This window comes from Genypterus blacodes, unplaced genomic scaffold (assembly GCF_046128005.1).
Source record: "Genypterus blacodes isolate CSIRO-AG114 ecotype Tasmania unplaced genomic scaffold, CSIRO-AGI_Gbla_v1 ptg000255l_1, whole genome shotgun sequence".
Taxonomy (NCBI): Eukaryota; Metazoa; Chordata; class Actinopteri; order Ophidiiformes; family Ophidiidae; genus Genypterus; species Genypterus blacodes.
This window is the reverse complement of record NW_027467049.1, coordinates 21,897-34,754: the sequence shown is the minus strand read 5'-3', so window position 1 is coordinate 34,754 and position 12,858 is coordinate 21,897. Positions and strand designations below refer to the sequence as shown.

Genomic DNA, 12,858 nt, shown 5'->3' with positions numbered 1-12,858 from the left:
AGCTTTGAAAATGTGACCTTCGACAGCCAAGACGCCCTGATTCAACCTCCAGGAGACGTGAAGGTTTGGAGCAGTGAACAACTTCTTATTAAAGCACTTGGGTTTTGGATTTTTCACAAAATGACCATGAATGACCGGTCCCTGATATATTTGCATGTGTATGAGTGAGATTAGCTGCAGGGCGAGACAAGAGGTAGTTGAGTACCGAATCTAACGGTAATACTTTGTGAAGAACAGATTTAAACGGTTTCCTCAGCGTCCTTGCTTGTATAACACTGGCACAGACAACTCCTAGTCTATCAGGCTGCCTTAACTTACTGAATGGCATCTGCATTGTTTGCACCTATAAAAACTGCTACATCAGTGATGTGATGGTAACAAAGGATGAGTGAAGCTAACAATGTGGTGTCCTTCTGCCATTGTTGGCTGTGATGACTAATGTTACTGAGTAAACTTTGAGTTCAGAGAAGAGCACTTAAAGATGTTTTTCACAATAACAGGACAATGATTCACACATCGATGAGGAAAACAAACAATTGAATTTCAAAACGTCCAGGTAACCCATTAAAAAATATATATACAGAGAGTTTCCAGAAGCTCCTATTGTAATTCTTCCTATTCTTGCTACTGTGTGGTCTCCACTTACTGTGTTACACTGGCAGAGACGGAGCGGAGCTGAAGAACACTGCGAAATAACATGATGACGGCTATCGGGATCCATTTACACTCAACACATGGCAAGCATTCATGATCGAGGCTGAGATCCAGAACAAGCACTTCAAAGATTTCATTCCTAAATGTCAAACGTATCTCGTGAGAATGTTGTAAACTTATGTTCAGATGCAAAAAACAAACTAACAAAGTGTCTTGAGACCCCCAAAACAAAGAATGAGCTCAAATGTCAGTAAATAATGACAGTCTGAGACCTCGCTGGTGGGATTCAAACCCCCAACTCCTTGTCATGTTTGCCCATGGGCACTGTAGGCAGCATACTGACGGGTGTCACCTGCTTGTAAAGCTGTGATCACTGTCAGCCGAGAAGAGCAGCGATTTCTGGGAAGACTGTGTGTGTGTGTGTGTGTGTGTGTGTGTTTTTTCTTGCTTTGAGAAAGAGAAAGCTGCTTCCACTGTGTGTGTATCCTGTAGGTGTGTGTTTGCCTCAGCAGTTAAGAATGGGTCTGGTCCTGTCCGGTCTGAATGGGAAGGCCGGGCTGTCTGAGTCAGCTTTTCCTCTGTGGGGTCCCAGTGTGGCCACAGCCTGGAACACAACACACACACACACTTAACACACCAGATTCACATGCCTACACAGACACACACATTTACATGAATACACACACACAAACACACCTTTCTGATGGCTGTCCAGTCCTCCAGGATGTCCAGGTCAGGAAGCATGTAGACGATATATGGGCGTGGGTGGAGTTAAGGACAAAGACATGGTAGTGTTTGGTGGTGAGTGTGTCAGTAAAGGTGACGGTGTAACAGTGGAGTATCAGTGTGAGCAGTCAAAGGATATCAGACACCACTGAAGGTCGCCTCCGCTTCTTATCTGGACTTGAGGCATCTCTCCTCTTCTTCCTCCCTGACAACTCATCGTTCCACAGCTCTGTGAAGGAGGGAGAGAGACAGAGACAGAGAGAGACTTGAGTTCAACTGCATACGTAGGACCACAGTCTAACGTGATTCACTCCTAGTGTGTGTGTGTGTGTTACCTGATGTAATGTCTATGCTGTGTCTGTCTTCCTCCAGTCTTCTGATTTTCTCCTCCAGTTCACTCTGGACCGTATCAAACAGCAGCAGCTTCTCACTCTGTGTACACACACAATCATACACATTAAACCCCATACACTTGAAACATCACACAAGCTCAGCAGTCTTAAGAGATAAGGCAAAATAGTAAAAGTGTGTTGTGCTTGTGTGTGTCTGACCTCCCAGTGCTGGCATGCTGCCTGGATCTCACACTCATTTTTGTTCTTCACCGACTCCAGACACAACTCTCTGTAGATACCTGAGACACATGGAAACACACACAAAGCGTCAGATTGAATGCAGAGATGAGATTGTGTAACACGTGTCTTTAAGTGTGTGTGTTTCTCTTACCTGCCACCTTGGTGCGGACCTGCATGTTCTCCAGCAGCACAGCCAGAGGCTCCAGGTATTCTGCTGCCCGACCGGCCTCAACCTCCGCCAGCTTACTCTTTATCTGACTGAGACGCTCCCGATACAGCCTGCACACACACACAAACACACACACACAGATTTAGAGAGGAACGTGCAGACAGAACCTAAACAATGGCTTCTTAATTACAAGTAACGATTTTATGGTCTTACTGGTCTTTGAGGTCGGTGAACTGTTTCTCCAGGTTGGACATTTCATCCAGACACTCTGTCCTCCTCCTCTCACAGTCCTCCTCATCCATTTCTGAGACAGGACAAAATGCAGAGATTCATTTAAATGGAACTTGCCGTCAAACCTCTTCTCTTCACAGCACAATATAACCTGAAAGGGAATCCTGTGCTCTTTTTCTATTATTTCTGTTCTTCTCACCTGAACTGTCTCCATCCTCAGAGACGGAGGACGTGTCCGAGTCCTCCTCCTCAGTGCTGGTTGCGTCCTGCTCATGATCCTCCACCTCCATCTCCTCTGCTGTGCTCTCCTTCTTCTCTCGGTCACGATGAACGGGCATTTCAGCTGACTGACTGCAAACTAGGAACAAATCGGGGAAATACTCCATGAGTTTGTTTGTTTCCTCACAGCAGATCCACAGAGGGTTTGATTCTCAGGTAGCTGGACTTGGTTGTAAGAGCTTAGAAACGTTGCCTCTCTTTGCTTCTCGTACAAGGAGCCTCTGCAGTTGTGACCAACTGGCAGGGATCCACAGAATTTAACCTCTGTGGAGCCATTGTCAGGGCAACGATACTCCTGATTTGTGCTAATCAGGGTTGTTGATACTCCTGACTTGTGCTAATCAGGGTCGTTAATACTCCTGACCAGTTCTTCTGGTTGCTGTGACAAAAGGTATGGACGACAGGCGATACACATGACAAAAGAGGACCTATCTTTGCTCTGATGACAGTTGTAACAGCAGCCAGGAGGATTGATCAGGACCATCAACCACCCAGACTCACTACTTACAACATCACTTTATGCACAGACACAGGGTTAATCCTGCAGACACGTTTTAGGTCCTGACTATTGTTACAATACACTCAGGGCAGGATCATACCGTGATTCTAATGCTTGTACAGTGGATTAAATGTTTAAATTTCGCCACCAAGAGAGAATAATGATACTTCGTTAACGTAATTATCATTTCTCCATTTTTTTTACCATATTAAGTAGAACATCGGCATTATTTTTCACAGTTTTGCAGGCAGTGTTGTTTAATAAGCGTTGAACACAGAGTCGTATGGTAATCCTAGTTTTTACCTACATAAAACAATTCCCACTGCACTCTAGTGAGACCTCTCTCTTTGTGCTTCTACAGCCACACAGTTAAACAGCAACGTGTACATAAACAACAAACAACGACGCTAGTGTAGCAGCATAGTTAGCTCAGTAGCTAGCCGGTGAGCTTCCCGCGATTTGATACTACTATAAAGTATTTGCAAAACTTAGAAATCAGTCACAACTTACGATATGAAGGGTGCTGGATGTTTCGGAAACAATAAAATAAAACGAATTTTTAAAAAGCAAAACTGTATTAAATTCTAAATTGCCGTAGGTCGCAATCCCACTCGTGTGTCTACGCTAAGCTAAAAACAAATCTGGGCAGCGCGCGCATGTCTGTACAGGGACTGGTAGTTTTCTGTGCAGTCTGTTTCAACGAGATCAGAGCGCGAGAGAAACAACGATGAACTACATTACCCAGCATTCAATGTTGCTCAGGGATAAAGTCCGATTGCATTTGTCAAACTGTTTTTAAACGTTGAATAGATTTGTGTGAGTCTAAAGGTGATTACATGTAAACAGTGCATGTACCGACAGTGGAAAATATGCACTCAAACAATGCATGATTTTTTTATTATTATAATACGATAGCGTTTGATTTCTCTGGGATCCATTACTTTGTTTTCCTTCCTCCCTCAGCCGCCATGATGTTTTCTCGCAGCGGAGCTAGATGACTAGTGTAGCCTTCAGGCTGCGGAGCGGACTGTGTTGTGGAAGGGAGGAGGTGCAATGGATGGATGCTTTGCCCCGCTGCATTCTACATATTGTTTGTCCTAGTTTAAACAAGCCGCCTCTTCCCCGACAGGCCGTACACGCAGATGTAAGCGTCGCTGTGACAGAGAGCTGCTAGCTCACACCGCAGCGGTGTTAAATGTCCGAGCAGCCGCGGGGTTTGGCTCTCATTTGAAGCTTAACGTTAGCTGGAGCTCTTTAAGCGGCTACACTCTGCTAGCCCCTCCTTGCTGTCTGCCGTAGCATTCTTGTTTCTTCAGGAATGTTCTCCAAAAAGCCTCATGGGGACGTTAAGAAGTCAACACAGAAAGTGTTGGACCCAAAGAAAGACGTGATAACGAGACTCAAACATCTAAGGATAGTCATAGGTGAGTGTTGAGTGAATGTTACAGGCTGGCTCCATATGTGTGTGTATTTACCAAACTCATGTCGGGGAATGTGGCGTTTAAAGTTCCCTTCACTGTCATGAGAGACGCAGCTCTTTTAGTTACTCTATTTCTGGACATTTCCGATCACTTTGTGCTCTCATCACTTCGGCACATTCAGTCTGACATGTAACATTTAGTCTGACATGTAACATTTCTGTAATGGTGCAAATGTTCCGATCTGTTAACTAAATGAATCCACAGATTCATAATGTTCACTGGTGGAGCTAAATGAGACGATGGACGTTTGAAAGTGGAACACGTCAAAGTCTATGATGCAAAGTGGGCTAACCGCGAGAAGCAGCGTGCCACCCAGAGTAGCGTTTAAGTAGCGTTTATCTGGATCTATTCATGTGTAAAGCGTGTTTAAGGCGCACGGGAGTGAAGTTCAGACATAGTGATGCCACAACATCCCAGACCCTGTTGTGATTTCACCAGAGCCCTCTGTCTGTCTGTCTGTCTGTCTGTCTGTCTGTGTGTGTGTGTGTGTGTGTGTGTGTGTGTGTCTGTGTGTCTGTGTGTCTGCCTGCATACTGGGACAAACACTGGAGTGTTTTGCTCTCTTTATATGCTGAGATGAGCCCTAACACACGTTAATGTTTTGAATATGTTGCATGATGACAGGTTGGGGGGTTGAGGAACCTTGGCTGGAAGTCCTGAAAGGGAAATCACCTCTACTTCTTCCTTTGCATGTACAGTAGCTCAACTTCCTGTTTCTATTGTGAGAGCTACTTGTGTGTGTGTGTGTGTGTGTAGACATCCAAACAGAATGGGGTGTGCCCCTTTTCCCTTCCCCGTGGGGAATGTCGGACCATGATAATAACCATACACACTTGGAGTTACATTGTGTGTGAGAGACTGCACGGACAGCTGGACAATGGCTACTCACACACACACACACACACACATTGACTCTTGTCCAGACGTCCCTGACTCGGTGCAGCTGAGTCCTGGTTCACACTAGGTCGCTATGGCGATGATGACTGTAGCTCTGGTCGTCCTTGACCCAAACATCTGAGGCCGTTTCCCATTAAAGATCATTTATTGGATCAAAGATTTGAATGTGTTCATTTTAAAATGGCCCCTGTTAGTAATGATGTAGATGTTGCTTCTAACCTGAGGTTTACAGACAGCTGCTGGTGAAATCTGTGGTCAAATGTCTGCAGAGGGGAAGATAGAAAACCACTGAGTTTGACTGCTAAGACCTTAAAAGGGCAACGACTATGGCACAGAACACAGACAGTGTGTGTGTGAGAGAGAGCGTTCATGTGCGTGTATGTGACAAAGTTCAGCTTTTGGGTGTCCTATAAACAAACCTGGAGACAGAGACTGGACCACCAGGCGCTCTCGAGTGTGTGTGTGTGTGTGTGTGTGTGTGTGTGTGTGTGTACCTGCTCACGTGCTGGTGTGCATTCATGCAGAGCTTAAGATAGTCCTCCGTGTTATTTCTATTTTGACCCTGGAATGGTGTGTGTGCTGGCGGTGTGTGTGTTTTAACTCAATGTCTAAGTGTGTCTTCTCCTAATGACCATGGCCAGTGGTGTTGAAGTAGAGATTCAGACCAGAACACACCAAAGTAAACTCCTCATCCCGGAGGAGAATCTGTCTCATGGTGAGCCTGAGACCCGGCCTGCTGCTGCTGTGATCGTTTCTCCTGCTCGCTCCCTCACATTACTACCACATATTTAACAGGATTCAAATGTTGTAATGTGACTGAAATCCTCAGATATCTGTTGTTGTCACTATGGGGTCTTTGCTGGTGAAGAGTGAGGCTGCTATAGGGGAGTGTATGGGAGTATGTTAGGAATGACTGATCTGAAATGTGATAGGAGACAGTTAAAGGTTTTGGTGGTTCTGGTAATCAGTCAGGAGTACGATGCTTTTAAACACACTGGCCTGGCTGAAATACAGTTTAATGAATTGGAAAGTTTCTGTATTTGTTCATGCATTTAATAGAGCTGTAGTAGAAGTTTGGATCAAGTCTCAATATGTGTATGCATAAGTGTGTGTGTGTGTGTGTGTGTGTGTGTGTGTGTGTTGAGTCGAGTCTTAACTGTGTTCTCCCCCGCGCTCTCCACAGAGAACGCAGAGTCGTCAGAGCTGAAGCAATTCTTCGACCTGAACTACTCGCACATCTACTATGTGTTCTTTGAGAACTTTGTCACCATCGAGGTCAGCCTCAGACAGAAAGGTATGTCTCTGACTGACAACGCCAAGAATGTGTTCACTGTAGGTCTGATCGCTTTTACAAGAGAAGGAAAGATGCTGTATGAAGCTATTCATGCCTCATTGCCATTCAAAGCAGTAACATTGTACTTTTTTTTAAGATGGTCTGCGTATTACAGGTCACAAATCTCAGAGGGAGGAGCTGGACTCGATCCTCTTCATCTTTGAGGTGAGGAACTAGCAGGGCTAATGTCAGCTTCACACAGAGATCTAGAGGAGTGTTTCCCCCCTCTGAACAAACCCAAACATCTCCAGAATGCAAACAGCAACTTCACCAACAAGACACCAACCACAAAGCTCTCTGTGTGTAGCTCTCATGCTCAGGCAGGAGACCAGAGGAATTCCATTTCAAAAGCAATGTCTTAATGCAAAGTTTCCTATTTGTGATTCATTTGCTTCAATAACAATGTTTCCATAGATTGTTATTACTTTGATTCCCTCCAGAGTGTTCCAGTAAAGGTTATATTAGTTTTTCACTCCGCAGCTTGACTTTAGCACAGCAGGCCAGTGGGATGAGGAAGAGCTGGAGGGGAAATCATGGAGTTACAAAGGAGCAAAAGAATGTGGATCATTGAGGACGGATGAGTCGTTGCTTATTCAGAGCTAATGCCAGAGGGGTGTGTCGGCAGGAGTAAAAGTTTGACGTGTCATTCCATTTAATCTGAATCTGGCTCCAGTGTGGCCGTAGACCTGAACGCTGACCCGTGAGGCCTCAGCGCTGAGGCCTTTGTTATTCTCCGGGTCTTCACCGGCTCTAGGTCGTCCCGGTCTGCACCACAACACTGACTGGCTTTGACCCCAGACCAGGGATGGTGGAATTCAGCAACACTCCCAACAGGGTGGTGCTGCTTTAGAGTGGGATAAGATAGTGGGGAGTGTGTGTGTATATGCAGTGTGCGTGTGGGTGTGGGTGTTGCTGACCTCTTGTTGCCACCCACCCTGCCCACACAGATCCGTGTCAAAGAACTCTCATCTCTCATTCTAGCTCGCTGAGAAGCTGCTTCATTTAGTAATAGTCTGCTTTAAGAGGGCCAAACCTCTCATAGCCCTGGATCTTTGTTCTATAGGTTCCACTCTATGTGTTTATGTTATAGATTTATATGATACCTGATTTATTTCCCCCCAGAAAATCCTCCAGCTCCTGCCTGAGAGAATCCAGAGCAGATGGCAGTTCCACAGCATCGGTAACATGCTACACACACACACACACACACACACACACACACACACACACACACACACACACACACACACACACACACACACACACACACACACACACACACACACACACACACACACACACACACAGAGAGTGAACCTGTAATTAAAGCCAGAGACAAGGTATTGTTTTGTGGAGGTACAGGCGGCTCGTGGCAGATGGGCTGTCTCACCTATTTGAAACTTGCCAACCCCTCAGCACACACACACACACACACACACACACACACACACACACACACACACACACACACACACACACACACACACACACACACACAGCTCCTCCACCTCTACAACATTAGTAGTTCTGGATGATGTCACCATTCACATAGAGGATAATTACATGCTATGCACACAAATCCTGCTACTTACTGAATACTGAATGATAATACTGATGTGTGAGTGCAGCCTGAGGCCATAGGGAGGATCAGGAGTGAGCAGACTTTGATTTATATCATTAAGGAAAAGAAGTCTGTGTGTTGTTGGTGTTCAGTGTGTGTGTGTGTTAATGCTTTGTGTGTGACATCATGCTGCGTGCTGCTCTGACCCTGACATGTTTCTGTGTTCTGTCTCAGGGTTGATCCTCAAGAAGCTGTTGCACACTGGGAACTCTCTGAAGGTACGGAGCCGTGCGTCCCTGCGCTTCTGTGCAATAACATTCTGACTCAATAAATTAATGCTGCAACAAGTTTACCTCCCTCTTATCAGCACCAGGTCACATCTGTATGGTAGTAAACAAACTGTGTGTGTGTGTGTGTGTGCGCAGATCAGGCGTGAGGGCGTGCGTCTGTTCCTGCTCTGGATGCAGGCGCTGCAGAGCAAAGCCGAACGCGAGCAGCTCTGCATGTTCGCCTGTTTGATCCCCGGTTTCCCGGCGCCGCTCTGCCACGGGAGCCCACGCACCCTGGACAGCCTGATCAACCCACCGCTCAGTCTGACAGAGAGTTAGTCAAACACACACACACACACAGCAGAGATTAATGATTGGTTTGTTCTATTCTATATTGATCTGCTTATTGATCGGGACTGCAGTACTGACCCCCGACCCCCCCCCCCCCCCCTGCAGCTCAGGTGACCCCAGAGGAGATCACCCCACTGGTTCCTCCTCAGTCAGGGGATAAGAACCAAGAAGATCTCACTGCTTATTTTTTGGAGGCCCTCTTAAAATACATGGTAAACCAGGTATTACCCTTATCCCTTACTAACAAACATACAATGAGGCTGTGAAGAAGAATATGTTGGTTGATCATGTTGCAGTGATTCCTGACCTGTGACACTAACATGAACACACCAAGATATAAGTTTGATACTGACACTCTCCTTGGGTTTCCTCTTCTTGCTGTTATCACACACACACACACATGTAGGCACTCATACACACACACTGACGGTTCATTGTTCAACATTCTTCCTTAAAACAATGGTGCTCTTCTCCACATGGCCCTATTTTGTTTGCGTAATACTAGCGTGTGTGTGTGTGTGTGTGTGTGTGTGTGTGTGTGTGTGTGTGTGTGTGTGTGTGTGTGTGTGTGTGTGTGTGTGTGTGTGTGTGTGTGTGTGTGTGTGTGTGTGTGTGTGTGTGTGTGTGTGTGTGTGTGTGTGTCCAGGCAAAGTCCCTGGAGTGGCGTTGTAAAGAGAACCATGAGCGAGGCTTCAACTTCCTCTTTGGTCACTTCAGGAAGTTTTACCTTCCTCATATCTTCCCTAACTTTGCCATGGAAACCAGCCTGTACAGCCCCATACTGGGTCAGTACAGCTCACCTATTTATTATTTACTTTATTATTGTCTAAACTGTGATTTAGGCATAAATGTTGAAGGGTTTAGTATGAAATGACCCTGATCCAGATGTTTCTGGTCCCGGCAGATGTTCCTCCGAATCGTCCCAAGCCGTACTACACTGTGGTGCGCAGGGAGCAGGAAGGTGGCGAGACACTGTACTGCACCAAGGAGAGCTTCCTCCAGGCACGAGTCATCTTCATCCGCTGGCTGGTGTCCTTCTGGCTGGAGCCACGACCCAACACACACCCACATATCCCAGGAACAGAGGGCGAGAACGTCCCCAAGAACATACAGGTAACACACACACACACACACACACACACACAAACACACACAAACATATCAAACCACATCAATATCAGTTTCCTTCTTCCTGTTCCTGCATCTCTGTATAATCTGACACGTTGCTCTCCAGCGGGCGGCAGCTGGACTGGCGGCTCGCTCTGCAGGCAGCTCAGACGACAGCGGAGGAAGCGGGATGCGATCAGACAGCCACCTGGAAGGGAGCGGCTCCTCGTCGGGGCCCGGCAGCATCAGCGGTGGGTTCTGTGTGGGTCCCGTAGGAGAGGGCGAGCAGTGCCACTCCAACACATCCACGCTGACAGAAAGGGAACCCAGCTCTTCCTCACTCTGCTCCATGGATGAAGAGCAGCTGACTGACATGGAGGTGGTGAGGAGAGTGCTGACCAGCAACAGAACCTACGTCAACTTCATCACTGAGATCTTTAGACAGGTAAAGAAGAAGAAATGGATCGCTGGCAGTAACTGGAACAATATTCCATGTATGTTTCTGAAGCTGAGTGTCTCTTTGCTCTCACACAGACCTTCCTCCTCCCCATGTGTGAAGCGGCAGCCATGCGTAAAGTGGTGCGTGTGTACCAGGAGTGGATCTCCATGGAGGACAAGCCCGTGTTCATGAAAGAGCCAGAGGAGGGCCCGTATCCCATAGCTACAGCCGGCAGTCTGGAGACGGGCTCTCAGCTGGGAGACAAAGAAGACGAGGTCAGCAAGAAGCCCCTCACAGAGTGGGATCAGGAGACGTGCAGGGGAAGATTTGAAAGGTCATTTACGTGTGTGTGTGTGTGTGTTTCCTGTTTCCTCCAGGGGATTAATAAGGAGATTGATAATGAGCTGCTGGAGTACAGTGTTCATGCTGGAGTCCAAACCACACTACAGGTAGGACTGCACACACACACACACACACACACACACACACACACACACACACACACACACACACACACACACACACAGCCTCAGTGTTGTAATCCTCCATGGCCCACATCCATGTCCCCTCTCCAGGTGTTTATCACAAACTCCGCCAACGTCTTCCTCATGGAACCAGCCAACGACATCAAGATCCTGTTAGAGGAGCACGTTGATATGTGCAAGCGAGTCCTGAACATCTACCGCAGCCTCGTCATGCATGAAACCATGGATCAAAAAACATGGTAAGAGTTCCAAACAGCTTCTGGACAAATGTATGAGCTCATGACTCAACAACACAAATGAAGGATTTGTTTAGAAAGTATTCTGACCTCATGCTTGACACCGTTGCTTTGGAGACTAAAGCACAACGCTTGTATGTCATTGGGTCGATCACGCGTGTGTCTGTGTGTGTTTGCAGGGAACAGATCTTACTGGTCCTGCTGAGGGTGACTGAGTCTGTGATGAAGAGGCCTCCATCCATCATGCCCCCGGGCAAGAAGAACAACACACTGTCTGGCAGACTGGCAGGACCAATCTTTCAGGTACAGCAACACACACACACACACACACACACATTTGCTTTGGTGTTTATTTCTTTATCCATAAAAGACGATTTGAAGAAAGGTTTGTTGTTGTTTACAGTTTAACATTATTGAGCTGAGTCGACTGGATCTTTTTCGTCTCCCTCTTTCTGCACAGACGCTCATCGTGGCCTGGATCAAGGCCAACTTAAACGTCTTCATCAGCAGGGACCTGTGGGACGACCTGCTCTCTGTCCTCACCTCGCTCACCTGCTGGGAGGAGCTGGTCACAGAGTGGTCGCTCACCATGGAGACGCTCACCAAGGTAATCTGATCTGGAAAAAATGAATCCAAGCTATTTCTGTTATCACAGAGGCATCCTGTCGTCATGACGATCAGGTTTTCTGTCCACACTGGATGTAGACATGAGAGAGCTGGAGGACAGGAGACATCCATGCGAACCCATCATAACATTGTGTTAATGAATAAGGTTTATAACAGTTAGAGGTCAGAAACAGGAGCTTACAGGAATGTTAACAACCTCACGCTCTTCTTACTGTGCTGTATAACATGGATGGGGACAGAACTTGTCTGCAAATGTAAGTGATCTCAGTTAACGGCTGGCTTGCTGGATGAATCATTAACATTCTTATTGTGTTCGTCAAGGCAACAGGAGATGAAGTAGTGAGGGATTTACATGTTTGAATCTTGGTTTAAGCAGAATGTTAGCTTCATGTGTTGTTTGTGTTTGTGTGGTAGGTGTTGGCCAGGAACCTGTACAGTGTGGATCTGAACGAGCTGCCTCTGGACAAACTCAGTGAACAGAAACGGAAAAAACATAAAGGAAAAGGTGAGTGAGTCCTTCCAGCATCCAAACACTGAGCCGGGACAGAGAAACACACAGAATGAGCCAACAGCTGAGACACACAGAACCTAGTCCTCAGCCATTTGCGTCTCTCACGTCCCCGTCCCCTCCCCGTCCACCTGTCCGCTCCAGGAATCGGGTCGGAGGGCCAGCGGCAGATCGTGGACAGTTCCTTCTCTAAAGGCTGGAGCAGAGACCAGCCGGGCCAGGCAGCAGCCATGAGGCAGAGGAGCGCCACCACCGCCGGCTCCCCGGGCATCGAAAAGGCCCGGAGCATCGTCCGGCAGAAGACTGTGGGTGAGGAACCTTCTGCTCCATCATCACGTTCACATAACATACTAAAGACCTAATGCTCAGTTTCACAGGGGCAAGATCTCACTGTGTTCCTGCTCAAAGCACCGACCTTAGACTCTGTGTGTATC

At 47.0% G+C, this 12,858-nt stretch overlaps 2 protein-coding genes across 2 annotated transcripts in view; one reads left to right on the top strand and one right to left on the bottom strand.

The window, feature by feature from the left end:
- Positions 1–123: 123 nt before the first annotated feature.
- Positions 124–3,799, bottom strand: LOC143016925 (breast cancer metastasis-suppressor 1-like protein-A). Its single transcript, XM_076171502.1, has 9 exons — positions 3,641–3,799; positions 2,552–2,710; positions 2,335–2,425; positions 2,104–2,231; positions 1,932–2,011; positions 1,716–1,812; positions 1,520–1,609; positions 1,351–1,415; positions 124–1,258 (listed from the first exon to the last, which is right to left on the bottom strand). Exons 2-9 carry the CDS (start codon positions 2,688–2,690, stop codon positions 1,160–1,162), a joined length of 789 nt encoding a protein of 262 aa, XP_076027617.1. The 5' UTR covers positions 2,691–2,710; positions 3,641–3,799; the 3' UTR covers positions 124–1,159.
- Positions 3,800–4,097: 298 nt separating this feature from the next.
- ralgapa1 (Ral GTPase activating protein catalytic subunit alpha 1) overlaps positions 4,098–12,858 on the top strand; it is a 30,624-nt gene continuing 21,863 nt past the window's right edge. The window contains exons 1-17 of the mRNA XM_076171491.1: positions 4,098–4,554; positions 6,692–6,802; positions 6,957–7,006; positions 7,964–8,021; positions 8,637–8,680; positions 8,828–9,005; positions 9,128–9,243; positions 9,669–9,807; positions 9,927–10,135; positions 10,257–10,574; positions 10,664–10,843; positions 10,946–11,017; positions 11,144–11,292; positions 11,469–11,592; positions 11,750–11,896; positions 12,331–12,421; positions 12,569–12,733. Coding sequence (XP_076027606.1) covers positions 4,449–4,554; positions 6,692–6,802; positions 6,957–7,006; positions 7,964–8,021; positions 8,637–8,680; positions 8,828–9,005; positions 9,128–9,243; positions 9,669–9,807; positions 9,927–10,135; positions 10,257–10,574; positions 10,664–10,843; positions 10,946–11,017; positions 11,144–11,292; positions 11,469–11,592; positions 11,750–11,896; positions 12,331–12,421; positions 12,569–12,733 — 2,257 coding nt within the window. The 5' untranslated portion in view covers positions 4,098–4,448. The remainder of the gene's footprint in view (positions 4,555–6,691; positions 6,803–6,956; positions 7,007–7,963; positions 8,022–8,636; positions 8,681–8,827; positions 9,006–9,127; positions 9,244–9,668; positions 9,808–9,926; positions 10,136–10,256; positions 10,575–10,663; positions 10,844–10,945; positions 11,018–11,143; positions 11,293–11,468; positions 11,593–11,749; positions 11,897–12,330; positions 12,422–12,568; positions 12,734–12,858) is intronic.